The 16,944-nt window shown below is 42.6% G+C and overlaps 1 protein-coding gene across 3 annotated transcripts in view; it reads left to right on the top strand.

Annotated features, from left to right (window-relative positions):
• LOC147882668 (rab GTPase-activating protein 22-like) overlaps positions 1–15,243 on the top strand; it is a 71,969-nt gene extending 56,726 nt beyond the window's left edge. For all 3 annotated transcript variants that reach the window (XM_087400388.1, XM_087400387.1, XM_087400386.1), the window contains 5 exons: positions 2,633–2,738; positions 12,011–12,108; positions 14,258–14,533; positions 14,748–14,831; positions 14,988–15,243. In XM_087400388.1, the coding sequence (XP_087256514.1) occupies positions 2,633–2,738; positions 12,011–12,108; positions 14,258–14,533; positions 14,748–14,831; positions 14,988–15,005 (582 nt within the window). In that variant the 3' untranslated portion in view covers positions 15,006–15,243. The remainder of the gene's footprint in view (positions 1–2,632; positions 2,739–12,010; positions 12,109–14,257; positions 14,534–14,747; positions 14,832–14,987) is intronic.
• The last annotated feature ends 1,701 nt before the right edge of the window (positions 15,244–16,944 follow it).

The raw sequence follows: 16,944 nt of genomic DNA, 5'->3' as shown, positions 1-16,944 counted from the left end.
TTCAATCCACTTAGATCAATCTCCTTCGAGAACATTGCCATAGGCCACGTCCATGATTAGTATTCCAATGCCCCACAGTTGGAAAGTGAAACACACTATAGAACATCCTTAATCAATCCAATAGCATAAAGGTTCTTTAGTAAATATATTAGAAATGCACAAAGTCCACAACCAAAAGGATCCATGAAAGCAATTTGTACTCCTAATACACTATTGTGGTTAAGGAAGCACATTGAAATGATGATAGATGATCAAGGATTTGAATTCCTCAAACAAGTATGCTTAGTTTGGTAACTTCATGGTCATGTGAGGGTTTGCTTTGGTGAACAATCATTGCAAAAATTAGGTTAGATGAGAACTTGGGATAAAATCGCAGCAAGGAGAAAATGATAGGCAGGTTGAAACAATTTTCCGACAACTAGGAGCAGTAGGAATAGCCTAATGGTGAAATCACAAGTATATAAATGAAGTGGAACTAATTGTGAGATGAAACAAACGTAAAGATAGGCTCCTTTTGTAGTACATGAGTATGTTGATCTATGATAGTTGATTAGGTGGAGGTGATCCAGTAATAGCCTGCAAAGTTAAGAGGAGGAGAAAGGCTTATAAGTCAGGGAGTGAAATCTACCATATGTGCTCGCTCCAAATCATCCAATGGCCTAGGGTAACGGTGTAATCAATATAAAAAGTGTTGGTTTTGGCTACCCTTGTGAAGGTTGCGACCACCATAGCCAAGACGGTGTAGCAAGACATGGTGAAAACCATGCCAAGAGATGTATGTCTGAAGTTTTTATGAACAATGCATTGGATTTGTTTGTTTTGTAAAAAGAACTTGCATAAAGAAATTAGTAGCATGTCCACATAAATGATAATAAAATATAGAAAATAGATATAGATACCATGAGACAACATAGGGCTGTCATATACAATTATTTTCTGAGTATAGTTGTACATGTTTTGATTATAGTTGAGAAGGTCATTCAAGAGACCTTTGAGGTAGCAAGCCATAGATGCAACAAGTTCCTCAAAATCAAGGGCAGTAGGACTATGGAGAATGTGACCAGTCCACTAGGAAAGTTTTGTATGAAAAGTTTTGTGTGGAATGGGCCTAGATTGAGGATGCATCGAGAGTGGCCAAGGATAAGTCCATGGAAAAAACCTAATAGACAAAGTCGAGGATGCAAAAGCAAGACAGGTGTTTGAAGCGGTGATTTGCTCTCTTGTGGCCACCTCTTGGAAGACCAGGCATGCTACTGTCGGTCCACTTGTGAAGCTCTTCCCTGGTGCCAAGTCAAAAAATATTGTTGCCATGATATACTTATATGAAGCCATGGCCACCTTTTTGGTACAACCCAGAGCATGTAGTCAATGTGCAAGAAGATTTGGGAGATTAGAGTTGAGTCTTTTTCATCTTCATGCAACAAGAAGATTAGACCTTGTTGTGATGTGAGTCTTTTGTGGAGCCTATTCCTTTGTCGCTGTACCATTCTCCTCTAATTCTTCCCCCGATTGAACATAAATTAAACCAGAAATGGGTATATTTGTCTTCAGGCAAATTTGGCCTTTTCATTGACTTGCTTGACATGAGTCTTGGCTCACACAAGATTAGATTCTTGAGAATCTGGCCATCCCTTTAGTGTATATCCTACCCTGTAGATGTGTGATTTGACCAAAGGCGATTTGGCTTGCTTAGTTTTCCAGCGTCAATAACTTGATAGTTGAATAATATGAAACATGAGTGAAGGGTTTTGTTTGTGAAATCTGGCCTTCAAAATGACGGCTCTTCTCAGAGTGATGAAAGGATCTTCAAACAGTAGTCCCTTGGGAATCTGGCTAGCCCTTTAGCACAGATACCAGATGGATCTAGCCACTCTACTGATGTCTGCTTCCAAGACAATTCAAATTCATTTGTTCCAAAATGCCATTAGTTTGATAGTGTTCCTGGTGCATAAGAATAAGACCAGGAAAATGTGCTCTCTTCTTCTTATTGAGTGTTTTGTAATAGCACTGAACTCAGGTAAAATTATGTTAAGCCAACAGTGGCATGGAAGGGAAACCCATACTTGTGGTAAAGTTCGTTATTATCTATATTTAAATCATTCTTTATCTATTTTATGTACATGACCTAGACCATGATAATATGATATACCTACTCACTTTGCAAAATTCATGCTTGTATGCTATTCACTTATATCTAAAACGAACGGGAAGCTGAGACAGCAAGGGGTGAGACGGCAAGGGGGCAGTTTGTCAAGGTTCTAAAAGAAACGGGAATCTGACACAGCAAGGGGGTGTTTGTCTATATCTGCAGGTAGTGCTTAAGTGCTTGTTGCTTCAGCATAGCCATTTATGGACACTAACATTTTTCTAGAATTGAATATGATTCTCAACATGGTTTGTTTGAAATTACCCACCTTATGGAACATTGACGTCTTTTGAAGTTGATTTGGAGGAAATTATATTTAAAAAGGGTATCTGAAGGTATTTTCTATCTGAAGAAGGTGTTAACACATGTTATTTTCCTCATAAAATTTCCTCCTTTTAAGTATTTTGTGGGGGTACGCTGCTAATATTTCAAGCATTAAAGCTGCTAGATTACTGAAAGTGGTGAAATTTTATGTTTTTTGGTAAGCGTGAAAATTTCAGGTGTACAGAACAAGCAGTAGGAGTGCAAAAGCAGCTTGCAAATCTGGGATTGGTCCTGCAGGTTATTGATCCTAAATTACACAAACATTTAGGTAAGTATTTATTTCTGAGGTGTCAACACTTGTAGATTTGGAACGATTGATGCGAAAACTTTCTCTGCTGGTAGTTCACTTTCTCTAATTAGTTGTGATGTTCCTGTGAGATAAGAGGGACCAGAGTGCAAGAGTGAGAGCAAGAGTGAGCAAAACGTTTGAATAGATGAGTATGAAAGTACAAGAGAGTGAGAGGTTTTGTCTAAGTGACAAAACCTTATCCTATCCACTAACTGTGGTTAGGGGGCAAAACCTCAATGAGGGAAAAGTGCCCCTAACCTACCTATTACATTACATTGGCCCCTGCCTAGAATATACCAATCATTCTAACACCCCCCTGCAGTGCCAATGTGGTAGTGATCAATCACCAAAAGGAGATAAGTTCAGGGCACTGCGAAATGCCTCAAACTTCTCACGTGGAAGTGCTTTGATGAAGATGTCTGTAACATTGTCTTGTGTTGACACATAGATCCTACTGATCTCCCCTGCATGTAACTTCTCTGAGACATAATGATAATGAACCTCGATGTGCTTCATGCGAGCATGAAACACATTATTCTTTGCCACTGCTATAGCACTCTGACTATCAGTGAGAATTGTGGAAGGACCCTCCAATAAGAGATGAAGATCAACAAACAAACGATGCAGCCAAACACAGCCAAGAAATGCAAGCTTTGCCAAAAAAGAAACAATTACCACTAGTGGACTGTTTGGTATCATAGTCTCCAGCGCAATCTAAGTCATTGTAAGCATGCATCTGCAAGTCACCCCCCCTGGGAAACATTAAGCCATAAGACTTTGTGCCTTGCAAATGACGGAAGATGTGTTTTACAGCTTGCCAATGTGTTGTCTTTGGGCTGTGCATATATACCTGCTCACCTGAATACTGCATATTGAATATCAGGGATTTGTATTGCACAAATAAATGAGGCATCCAACAGCCTGGCTGTAAAGTGTGACATCCACTGATTCACCTGCATCATACATAGTAAGCTTCAGCCCCGGCTCCATGAGAGTGGCTATAGGCTTACAATCTTGCATGTTGAACCTATCCAAGAGCTTTTGCACACACTTGGATTGAGACATAACGATGCCATGCTCGTCTTGTATGAACTGGATTCCCAAATAGAAATTTAACATGCCCAAATCTGTTCTTCTACATAAAGAATGATGACTAAAATATCCCCCCCATCTTTCTTGATGTAGAGGGTGCTTTCCGTGGGGCTATTGTGTAACCCCTTACTTGCCAGGGAGGCATCAATCTTCGCATACCATGCACGTGGGGCTTGTTTCAGTCCATATAAAGCTTTATTCAGCTTGCAAACTTGAAGTGCATTGCCAGAAAGTTCAAATCTAGGAGGTTGTTTGACATAAACCTCTTCTTGCAAGTCCCCATTAAGGAAAGCTGTTTTTATGTCCAATTGATGGACATTCCAAACAAAATTTGCAGCCATGGCAATAACTGATCTTATGGTGGTCGTCTGGGATGTAGGAGCAAAAGTCTCCTTATAATCTATGCTCTTTTTTTGAGCATAGCCTTGCCTTGTACCTATCAATAGACCCATCTGGCTTCCTTTTCACTTTGAAAACCCATTTGGTACCAATGGCATGTTTCCCTGGTGGCAAATCCACAACATCCCAAGTTTGATTTTTCTCAATGGATTGCAATCCATTGTGCACATTATCCTTGGCTTCTTCAAAGAGTCAGGTTCTTCTTCATCAAGAAGAGTACCTGCATAAGCTATCTTAACAGAAAGAGCCCCCCTGCGTGCCTTACTGCACTCTTGCCAGGCAAAGGTGCCTCAAGCCTACTCTCCCTGAGAGTCTTTTAGCAACCAATTCGGAATTGTTTTGGCTGCATGTATCTGTTGAATCTCTTGCTTGACAACTTGATCCACACCCTGTGGAGGAACAAAATCAGCATGTGGCTGAATGGGGGCATGTGGATCAGGAGGAGGTTGCTGTAAATTCTGATTTTTAGCATGAGCCTCAGTTGGGGAACCAAAAGCGTTAGGAAGCATCCCCTCAAAAACATCATCTGAAGAAGCTGGAATAGTAAATTCAGCATGTGTATGTGCTGAATTCTATGAAAAAATAACATCTCTACTCACAAAAATCTTGCGAGAGGTAGGATTGTAGAGATGATAGCCTTTGCTTTGTGCACTATACCCAACAAAGATACACTTAAGTGCCTTATCTGATGTCATCCTGCTTGGCTGCTTTCCAGCACTTGAACCTGTTGAGCAATGTTTGCCAAGAGAGCACTCAACTCATGCAGGTTAGGAGGAGGGTCAGGTCCATTAGCTGCCATGATGACAAGATAACTCAATGAAGGAGAGACTCAACAAGAGAAAGCACAGAGTACAGGACCACTGCCTAAGCTCTGATACCAATGTAAACTACTCGGTGCTTTCTATCAATTCAAACAACGGATTTTGCAGAGGCATTTGAATGAGTTGATTGCGAGTTGCCAAACACATATACTTGAACTTAAGAGTTTGCAATTAAGCTGGAATTAAGACTTATACAGCTTAAACACAAAGTGACATCATTGGAGAATGCAATATGATTGAGGGGCCAAGACGGGCCCCCCCCCTTATCCAGGCTCACTTTATTCTTGAAAATGGAGATACAAGACCAAGGTGCAATGCACCTTCCAAACTGATGAACTCAGTGAAAACCTAGGACCTAGATACAAGACTCAAGAGCATATGTACAAGGTAGACAACAAAAAGGAGGACTCCAAGCTCAGATTTCAGCTCTTGGCTTGCCCAATCCACAAGGAAGAAGCCTGCAACAATCACCACTTACATCCAACATTAGAGACAAACACTAGTTTCTAGAAAGATAGTAGAAACAACATGAAATAGTGCTGTAAATGAGATAAACTTGACAGTACAGGCTCCCTTCGTGACTTGGCCCTTTTGTAGATGAAGTCCTTGATGCCTCTGAAGCTACCTTGGGTGAGGAGAGTGTGGAACTGGGGCTGGAATGAGAACAGCTTAGAAAAACAGCCTGTAGGCTAGAGAGAGAAAGCTTTTATGGAGTGATAGCTGGAGAGAGAGAGTGCCTATGCTGATCCCAAGGGAGGAGATGTAAGAGAGGAGCTGCTGCTGTTCCAGAGGTGCACAGAAAGGCAGATTTCTGCAAGGGAAATGGGCTGGAACAGTAGAGAGAGAAATTTTGCAGTAGAGAGAGAAAGACTGCAGCAGGAGAGAGAAAGGGGCTGTGGCTGCTCCAAGCTAGGTGAAGGAGAGAGGATGCTGCTGTTGTTCCAGAAGAGCTGAGAGGGGGCAGATTTCTGGAGAGGAGGGGCTGGAACTGTAGAGAGAGAATGTGCTGTTGTAGAGAGAGAAAGTGCTGCTGAGGTGAGAGAATGGCCTGGGGAGAAGCTGGCTGCACCCAAGGAGCTGGAGAGGTTCTGCTGCATCATCAAAAAGGAGGGAGAAGAAAAGTGACGAAATTTTCATGTGTGGAATGAAGGGGAGAGGTCTTCTTTTATAGGCTCAGCCCCCCTCCTAGGCCTAGAGTGGAAGGTGGACACTTGTCCCAGATTTTTGGTGGGCTGCAGTCCCAAAGAGGACAGCCCACCACTTGCCCTAAATCTACCAGATTTGGGGCCAAACATAAATCTACCAGATTTGGGGCCAAACACTTGGCCTGCATGCCCTGCCACTTGCCATGCATGCTGCCACATGTGTGGGACAGGTGGACTGACCTGCCAGCTCAGATTCCAAGTGGCAGTCTGCCACGTGTCAGCTGCCACGTCACTCCCAAAAACCCTAAAATTTCAAAGTTGTCAGAATTTAATTCTGATCGCACACACCGGTTCCTAACAGCTTAGACTATCTATTGACGTACTCTAAGGTCATAATTGAGCCATATTGAGCTCATTTGTTTGTCGTCTTATCTTGTATCTCCATTACTCTTGGCATGCTGCCAGGCCCACACCCAAAGCTCAGGGAACATTCTCTTGAATGGTTCCTAGGTCGGTATGCAATCTGTGCATTTGATTGGTCCCATGTTTGGGTACTCAGGTGGGGTGTGGTTTCTAGATGTCCCTCTCAAAGAGAGGCCATCACTCTTGTGGGTCACTAATGCCCATAACCCCAAGCAAGGGGGTCCACCCTCAAATGCTAGACCTAGTCCCCATTGTCCGTAACTGAACAGAAGGAAAACATTTCATTTCTTAATAAGCATACTATTGAAAAACAAAAAGAAATAGTACCAAGCAAGTGGATACATGTTGAAGCAGGATGACATCTGACAACTTATGTCGAAACCCCACAGGCACATGGGCATATGCAACACAACCAAAAACTCTGAAGTCATCCATTGAAGGCTTTCTCCCATGCCAAGCCTCATAGGGGGTGATTGTCTTCAAAGCCTTTGTGGGAGCTCGATTCAAAACATAATTGGCACACATGAGGCCTTCTAGCCAAAATCTGTGAGGCAACTTCTTACTAGTAAGCATGCATCCATCCACCTCCATGAGAGTACGATATTTGTGCTCAGCTTTGCCATTTTGCTGAGGTGTAAGCCTCACTGTAACCTGATGCGTGATGCCTTTCTCCTTCAAAAATGCCTCAAATTCATGAGACATATACGCCCCCCCTCTGTGAGCGCGAAGTGTCTGCACCTTGAGTCCTATCTCATTTTCAACCATGGCCACAAAGTGTTTAAAATGCATAAACACATTTGATTTTTTCTTCAGACCATAGACCCAAGTATAATTGGTGTAGTCATCTATGAATGTAACATAGTAGAGATAACCACCAAATGCAGGTGTTCTCATGAGACTCAGACATCACTGTGTATGAGCTGTAATTTACGAGTAGCTCTTACTGCACCATCTATGCATCTTGCCAAGGATGCAATCTCACATGCATGAGGAGGAGGTGACTTCAAAGGAGGCAATGCATCAATCATAGCATGCTTCTGAAGTGTCATCAAGCTGCCATAGCTCATGTGCCCATATCTGGTATGCCATAACTCCGCATTCTGCATCGCAGCAGTGGGAGTGCTCACTGAAAGTGCAAGATCGGATCTTTTCTCATTGCACACTTAGCATCATCGAATATAACATGAAATCCTCCTCGATTGAGAGAGGAAACTGAAAGCAAATTCTTCTTTATACCCGGCACATAAAGAACATCTCTAATTCTGAAATCTGTGTCATCCGTGGATGTGAGTATGATGTCACCCACTCCACACATTGCACACGTCATCTTCTTTTTAGTAGGTGGTGCATGCAGGGATGCAAAAAGGCTCTTCCTAGAAGTGCGACCAGCAAATGATCAGACTTGCAATTCATCCCTTGCCTTTGCATGCCCAGGAGGACATGAATTATGCTTGGGACAGTTTTGTCTCTCGTATGCAGAATGTCATTAGGGAGTATGGCAAATGGCATATGACTGAATGGAGGAATGAGGTCAAATGGGCAAAAAGGACGGCACAACAATTGACTGAATTTTCTCAGTTAAGGCCTCTCTCTGATTTAGAAAACGATACCCGATCACATGCTCAGATTAAATTGACTGTTAATGATCAGAGGAAATTGCACAAATGGCAGATTAGGGCAAGACGTCTGGGCAGCTCTTGGCACAAAGACATTGCTCTGGCTATTTGTCACCGATGTTTGGCTCCAATGGAATTTGTGCCTCATCTCCTTTGGCATTGTCCACACACTCGCGATTTCTTGGATCTCCTTTGGCAGCTTTTGAGAGCTAGATTTCCTACTGTTACCTTTGGGAAGCATGTTTGGCTTTTGGGAATTCACCCATGCAGATAGGGGTTTGATATGTTTTTCACTTGGATTCGTTATTGGGCGCTCTGGACTCTATCTCCTCTCCAACCCCTGGGAAAACACTTGGCAAAAGATGCCTCCAAACCCTCAACCACAGACTGGTCAGCCAGTCTGTGACACATCTGTCACAAATTGTTTGGTCAATTCCCAAAGGTGGAGGGCTATAAAAGCATAGCCTTCCCTCCTTCAGTAGGATCTCCAACGGTGGCTCCACTGCCACCTCCAGCAACAATTGATGCAGCACCTGCAACAGCTCCAATCGATGCAAGCACACCAGACAACGCCGCAGTAGTTCAAAGAGCCCATAGCTCCGAATAGCAACAGTCACAGCACTCCTTTCAGTGACAGACCCCATGGTCTCTACAGGAATTCTCCTCTCGTGGGGGCATTTTCTCTCATAGCCTCTACAGCATAGCCTCATCCATACTACATAGCCCCAAACATGGGCACTCTCATAGCTTCGGCATAGCCCTTCACCCCCAAATTGTTGGTCTCCCTCATTCAAGAGGGCATGTCTGAGTCCCCACTGAAGGGGTATGCTGAAGGTGTAAGACTGTCCGTGACCGAGACTATCCGAGGCTATGTTGTAGAGGATATGGGAGAACTGCAGGGTTCCTCTAGAGACTCTTGTTGAAAAAACTGCTATGACTGCTGCTGCTGGAGCTGTATGGGCTCCTAGAACTGCTGCGAGGCTGTCTGATACTGCTGCATTGAGTGGAGCTGCTAGAGTGCTGCGTCAACTGCTGCAGTAGGTGGGGGTGGGGGTGTAGGTGAAGCCACCACTGGAGATCCTGCTGAATGAGGGGAGGTGGAGCCACCACTGGATATCTTGTCCTATGCCGATATAAAGTTGTTGCTGACCTGCCAACAGCATAGTTACCAGGGAACAAGAATGTTCTGGATATTTGGATGTCGGAACGTCTTTGGTGATCCTGCTTTTTCCACTTTCCCTTTTATCCGACGCTCTCTACAGCAATCTTTCTTTGATTGTTTGCAAACTCATTACATAGACTACAATGTATACTTGTCATATACTGAGATCTTCTATTGATATAATGTTGAGCTCCCCTCTCAAGGGAAGCTTCTGTGTAATATAAAGCATAAAAAACCTCACCAAAAAAAAAGTGTGCTTTCACTGCTTATCGTTTGCCTTCCTCTACCTTCTCTCAATCAACAAGAGAGTTCAAGTGTCGAATCAAAAGGGAGGGCATAAGTGTCTCCCCCTGCTCTCTCTCAATTCGGAGGGAGAGTTCATGTCTTCAATATAACAGGAGCTTCCAATTCTTGAACGATGCAGCTGATAGACCAAAAGGTTTCATTTAATTCATAAAGAGACTTGTTCCACCCGATCCTGCACAATGGGCCACCTGTCTTCTCTCTGTCCATACAAAAATGCTTCCAGAACATACAAGAGACATGATAAAGATGGTGGAGATGTTAGATCACAACCAATTACTCGAGTAGAGAGCATAGAGGCATGAGCCTCTCCAAAGGCATTGATGTGTAGGTTTGCCGCTCCAATTTGAATAGAGTTTGCCTCGCCTCGGAACTCTCTTCCTTGGAAATGTTTTGCATGAACATTGAATGAGGCTGCAGGTCTGTTGAGCTGGATTATTCTTGTCTAATAAATGGTTAGTCCTTGTGTTTTGAGACATGGGCAAGTAAGAGGACCTGGCTTTGTCATAGAACAAGCTAAAAGGTCCTGCTTTCCCCTTAAATTGTGACTTGGAGCAGAACCTACTAATTTTTCTTTCTCATTGGAAGAAGCTAGAACTGACGTAACAAAAAAAATAGAACAAAAGGCATCTAATAATGTCAGCAGTACGGAGTCGTACAATTAGCAACAGAGATGTCCATTCGGTCCTAGGTGCTGTAGACATGCATTATAGGTAGCAACAAGAGATAGGGCTGCTTGCCATATAGAACCCGTGAGGGCCTGCTGGCCATAGTTGTCCATGGGGTCTGTCACTGAAAGGAGTGCTGTGACTGTTGCTATTCGGAGCTATGGGCTCTTTGAACTACTGCAGCGTTGTCTGGTGTGCTTGCATCGATTGGAGCTGTTGCAGGTGCTGCATCAATTGTTGCTGGAGGTGGTAGTGGAGCCACCGTTGGAGATCCTACTGAATGAGGGAAGGCTATGCTTTTATAGCCCTCCACCTTTGGGAATTGACCAAACAATTTGTGACAGATGTGTCACAGACTGGCTGACCAGTCTGTGGTTGAGGGTTTGGAGGCATCTTTTGCCAAGTGTTTTCCCAGGGGTTGGAGAGGAGATTGAGCGGGAGCATTCATTTGGCACTCTGAGTTTTGTGTTACAAAGGGAAATTATCTGCCTCTCCTTGGATCTCTTCACTATAGAGACATTGGTTGCAGTAGCAAGGGCCACATGAGAGTAGGTTTCGGTCTTGGCTTTGGAATGACCTTTGACCATGGAAGATCTCCTACTTCTTTGATTGATAACCTCCCTATCAGATCCTTGTTGGAGCAAATGGTATATGCCATTGTTGCATGCAAGTGCCCAGGAGACGATGATTTCCTACTATGTATAGAGTTGCTTACCCACGGCCTTTGTGGGGATTTGGTGCATTTGGCGAGGTCTAAAGCCTGGTTGATCGAGGGGCGACACCCTCCTTATAGAGATTATATTCCTCACCTATCTGATGGATGGGGAGACCATTATGAGCTAGAGGATTCATGATGCTATTCCACCCACCCTATAGGAAATGTCCCGAGTTCTCTCTGGAATACAGTACAGTTGCCAACATCCAGCTTTGTCTAGCTCGATGCAGCGTGGGGGGCTCTAGGTCCATCTTGCTGCCACCTTGTCAACATATGGCTGGATATTATCTACATGTTGCCTGCTGTTTCGGAGCAAGGTATCATCGAGCAGTGTGAGCACTTGTGCAAGGCATTACCTACATGTATATTCAATATTTTCACGAATCGAGGAATCACACCAATTGGTTGTTGGCACCTGCTCCTTAGGTTACCATAGGCAGTGAGCCAGATCATGGAGAAGCAGGCCAAGGAAGCCACGATTCTCCTTTAGGGCCTCACGTACAATGGACTCATTGTATTGTTTTCAAAGCATTTAATAGACATCACTTTTCTCAAGAAAAGAAAAGGAAATAATTCATCAGGACTAAATTAAGGTAGTGGACCATTCAAATATTTTGAATTCGATGAGGATTCTTATTAGATATGGAAAAGTGCTTTGGAAGGAGAGTAGCATAGCGCTGACTAACTAACATGCAGCAATGCAATGGCATTTTGAAAGATATCCTTTTCTGAATAACTGGTGGTATGGGTAGGGTAACATAGGCTTTTTCCATGAGCAAGCCATGCAGTTTTTTCCTTACATAGATGTTTTTCTCTTACATAGCTGGATCTGCTGCATCTGATAGTTGATAGGGCCGACCTTCACTCATGGCATGTTTCTCTTTTTGTTGGAATTCAAAATTTGCAGATGAGCTTGGTGGTGGCAGCTATATATTTGCATTTCGAATGTTGATGGTTCTATTTCGCCGAGAGTTTTCTTTTGCCGATTCTCTGTATCTATGGGAGGTCGGTACATATTCTTATGACACAACCTTAAAAATGCTTAAATTTGCATGTTGTCTTGGTCTTTCAAAATCCTTTGATGCTATGATGATGAAGGAAACATCAGAATTGAAGATTTTCTGCCCACCAGTGTCCTGTATATGCATAGGGATATTATTAAGCATTCTTTTGTAGATTGTGTGAACAACTGACTATGCTAATATTGTGTGGCTCATAGTCCCTACGACTGGCCTAGTTGATATGTTGCTTCTGTATTACTCGAATATGAAAGCTTGACCTTGAAGTTATTGACTCTTAACAATACTAAACTGTTTCAAATAGTCCTCGTCTAATTATGATAATCAATTTAGGGGATTTTTTCTATACAGGACAATTATGCAATGTTCTGTTTAAGTGAGACCAACATTTCTGTGAATAAGTGTATCATACTTTGAGGTGTCAACCTGTGATGATTATGTCCTTTCTGAATGATGTGAAAGTTTTTCGTTTTCACATAAAGCTGCCATGTAGCCTTCAAATTTCAAAGGTCCAGGGTAAGAATGGATTGTGTTTAAGAATGGTCTGGCACTACTGTGACCGGATAGGAGCAAATAACTTTGCCTCAGTTTTTGACGTCATGCTTGTGTTAAAGATTTTTTGGTAGTTTCTCCTAGCTTTGCTCATATAGAATAAATTCTATGAAATAATGTATCTAGTATGTAACACTGTTGGGTAAGTTTCAAGTTTAAAGAGTTCTTAGCAATAACTGAACTTGTTTGAGAGGGCTTTGGTCTAAATACTGTATTAGAGGAAACAAGATCTTCGTACAAAAAGTGATATGATTTTCCCCTCTAGAGCTCTTATGGAAGATCAATCTTGTAAACTACTCGGTGCTTTCTATCAATTCAGACAACAGATTTTGCAGAGGCGTTTGAATGACAAATCTGAAGACCCTTGTATCTATGTAGGCTTGTGTGTTTTCAAATGCATACATATACGGCTATGAGAGCATATCTTAAATCTTTAGAATATGACCCTTAATTGAGTTCTGATGACATGGTGGGTGCATGCAGGCACACACACATATAGATATACATTTACATGTACATATATACATCTGCACGTGGGCATAGGTCTCTCTCTCTCTCTCTCTCTTTATATATATATATATATAGAGAGAGAGAGAGAGAGAGAGAGAGAGAGAGAGATGTATTACCATCTTTGGGAGGGCTCGCGGGCCTATGAGACAAAGTACGATCACAAAGATAACCCATACACGCCGCTGTGGGCTGAAGTACAGGGCTCGCTAAGGCCCTTTGCTGAGTACTATGCTAAACCAAACTCAAAATACAAGAGTCAAACCTAGTACTCAATCTCAAAGTCAAATACATAACCCCGTGCCAGGGTGGCTCTCGTTTGAGCTGCGAAAATGTCTTGTATTTGTTTTTCCGGGTCGCTCTCTTTGCAGCAGGGGGGCATGGTCTTCGTGATCTCTATATTCGGCGGGCCATGTTGATAGTGACACCTTTGATCAGGCAATCCCCCCGAATATAGCTATGAGGGGTAGTTCCTAGTATCCATGGGGTCTCCTGCTTTGTGCATTAGGCACACAGCGTGATTGAACATCTTTGCTAGGATCAGGGCCAAGACCTCCCGTCCATGTGCGTAGTGCTCAATGTGTAGCCCCTCATGGTTATGGGCTCTCCAGTGGGAGAGCCGGCGTAATGCGGCTTGCACATTCTATGTGGTGAACAACCTGCATGTGGTGGCCTTGGGGAGGGCAGACATATCAGATGGTGTCTGAGACAGGGCATCATAGAGGGATGTTGCATAAGTTTTTGTTATGAAATACACAAATTTCGCAGCACACAATAGTCAAAGTCTCCCACAACAAAGAAGAATGCTCAGCATAAAAAGTTGTGATGATGATGTCGTTCCCTGCCTCTCCCCGCCCCTCTCTCTGCCCCCCTGCTGCACCCCTCCCCCCCCCCCCCCCCCCCCAAAAAAAAAAAGAAAAAAAAGAAAAAAGGAAAAAAGGAAAAAAAAAGAAACCCCATCATGTCTTCTAGCAAACTCCTGTGGGTGATTGAAATAGCTCCCTACAAATTAGAGGGCTTTCAACTAGCTTCATTTTCTAGTTATAAATCTCCTGTTGGTTCTGAATTATGTGCAGATAATGTGGGCTTTAGAGTACGACCCTGGTTTGGAACTTCCTGAGGCTAGCTTTCAGCAACGACAGATTCAAGTTTCAAAGCGAGACCTTGGAAATGGTTGGATTGTAAGAAAAGGAAAATCCTTGTATAGATGGGGGAAATTCGAACGCCAAATTATCAAATATGGGCAGGGAAACTCTCATGAGATACCTTTTGTGGTGTTCTGTGCTGCTAGTATCTTTGAATCACAACGGTCACGGCTTCAAGAAGCACCGGGCCTTGATGAGGTTGTGAAGGTATTGTTTGATATCTTCTGATCTTGCTTTTGAAAGTTTTTATGAGGTTATGCTATTCTGTCCATATTTAATGCAAGTTTCCAGCTTGTAGCATTCTTATATGCATGATACCTTGAAGATGACTCAGAAAACAGAAAACAATAAACTATTCTCAGAATCTTTATGTTAAACTCATGGAATCTTTGGTTATACTGTGAGATTTGTACCTCAACAGACCTTGAATGAAATAACTGGCAAGTTGGATGCGAGGAAAGCCTGCAAGGAGGCATTGACGATTCACAAGAAGTATCTATTAAAGGTATGCTACATTAATCGTGCAAATAACATATCCAGAGCTACATTGATACTGTTCGTATTTCAAACATAAACATCCTTGAAAAAGAACTGATGTTGCAAGAATTAGGATGACTACTCTAGTCTGAAAACACATTCTTTTGATGGAAACTTTGAGCAGGGAAAGGCATCAAGGTAGACCAAGAATAATTTCTCATTGAAAAGCAATATTCTCATTGGATTCAACAGGTCATGATTTGGCTTCCTGTCAGTACAAATTTCAATCATGGAAGTTTGTATTTCAGCTTCTGTTTGCAATTAAGCTTCATGTTCACAACCTTTGAGTGGTGCTTCTTCTCCAAAAACGCTGCGAGAGTTGCCCATATCATCTGTATAATTATTGTTTGCAATATTGGAAGGGGTGAGGAGTTTATTTTTTTCGGCCTTACGGAGTTGGCCTGCTGCTTTTTAATAGTCATTGTGTGCCCTTTAATTAATTCTCATGATGATAATATTGCGGAGTCATTCTTAATAGCTCATCTTCCTCAAAGCAAGAAGCTTCTTCGGTGCAGGCATTTATAGATATACATACACTCAGTACGAATATTTTCCTTTGTTTTGAAGTCCTTCGATCCCACAGCCACTTTTGGTTTAAGATTAGGAACAGGATTCAAATGAACAGTTTTACAGATTTAACTGCTAGTGTTCATCCCATAAAATCTGAAATGATGGGATTGAGCAGATACATTGACCAAGGTTAATGGGTCCCATGGCTTTTAGAAGTTGATTTTGATGTGGGATTGGAGCGACTAGTAGAGCCACTGGAAAATATTCAACTAAAGACTAGCTTGCTGTACTCTAGTGTTATACAGAGCCCCTGGATGCACAAGGGAAAACCATACAACTAGTCAAACACTAAATTAAAACACTTGAAAGGTTAGGCGCAAAAGTGGCAGTGAACTTCTACATTCTCACAACTCGGCAAGTTTAAGGGGTTTTGGAAATTGTGCCTTGAAGTAGAATTGCACCAAATATATCCACCAATGACAAATATTTCGACTCAACATGGTGCCTAACTACAATTTTGAACTTTCATCACACAAGTGCTCTTTATTGAGTTACAATCATTCTTTTTTTTCATCAAAGCAAAGTATTTTTTGTCCTACAAGGGTCTAAGGGATGAACTTAATTAGTCTGTGCTAATTAGGTCCATCCCACTTTTTGCAATGCATTTGGGCAAGGTGACTAGCTTATTTATTGTGTAATGTTAGGATTAGTGATAGTTTGGGCCATTGTAATGAGATTTAGGTTCAAGTTGATAGTTTGGGCCATTGTAATGAGATTTAGGTTCAAGTTTTTGGCTTGCCTTTAGGTAGCCTTAGTGAAGGTTCACCTTTGAGATGCCAAAAACGATTTCTAGCATTTTCCAAGACTCGTTTTTTTTGCAAATTCCATGATTGGTTGTTGTGTTGACTTTAGAACATGTCTTTCAAATTTGGGTGTGCTTTTTTGGACGTGCATTCACTCCCTCTCTCTCCTCTTCCATTTCTCTCTCTCACACACTCACACACACCTCTCACACACTCACACACACACTTTGGGTAAGTCTCTCTCTCTCTCTCTCTCTCTCTCTCTCTCTCTCTCGGCAAGGTACATGAATGAAATTCTTCTTGTTTCTTTCCTTGACAAAGCTTCCCAGCAATAAAGCATGGGCAGATGTTGAGCTTTATTGGCAGATGGAGATGGGTTCTCGCTTTAGCGTTGACGCCACAAAGTGGCGTCAAGGTCTAAGGTTGGCTACGTTCCTGCTTATCACTTCGCATATTCAGGCGTCAGACTCTGGCATTCCACCGCACCATTGGAGATGGGAAAAAACCCTCTCCAAGCGAGCATCCGGGGCCAGCATCCTCCTAGCCAATGTCGTTCTAGATTTTTTGAAAATTTGCAGGGTTCTGTCTCACTTCTGTCAGAGTTTGACAATGAGGACAGTGCTACTTTAGCATGGGAATAGTTGTTGGAAAATTGCTCACCACTGTCGCTCAAACATGTTACTTGAGCATTGGTGAGCGACGAGTGAGAACAAGCTCTAAGAGGCTTTTTGGCCTCCCCCCTTGGGTAGCCTTAGCAATCGTTCTTAT

Source organism: Dipteris shenzhenensis, chromosome 29, assembly GCF_047967505.1.
Source record: "Dipteris shenzhenensis isolate YYH24624 ecotype China chromosome 29, Dip_SZ_1.0, whole genome shotgun sequence".
Lineage (NCBI taxonomy): Eukaryota > Viridiplantae > Streptophyta > Polypodiopsida > Gleicheniales > Dipteridaceae > Dipteris > Dipteris shenzhenensis.
This window is presented reverse-complemented; position numbering and strand designations above follow the sequence as displayed.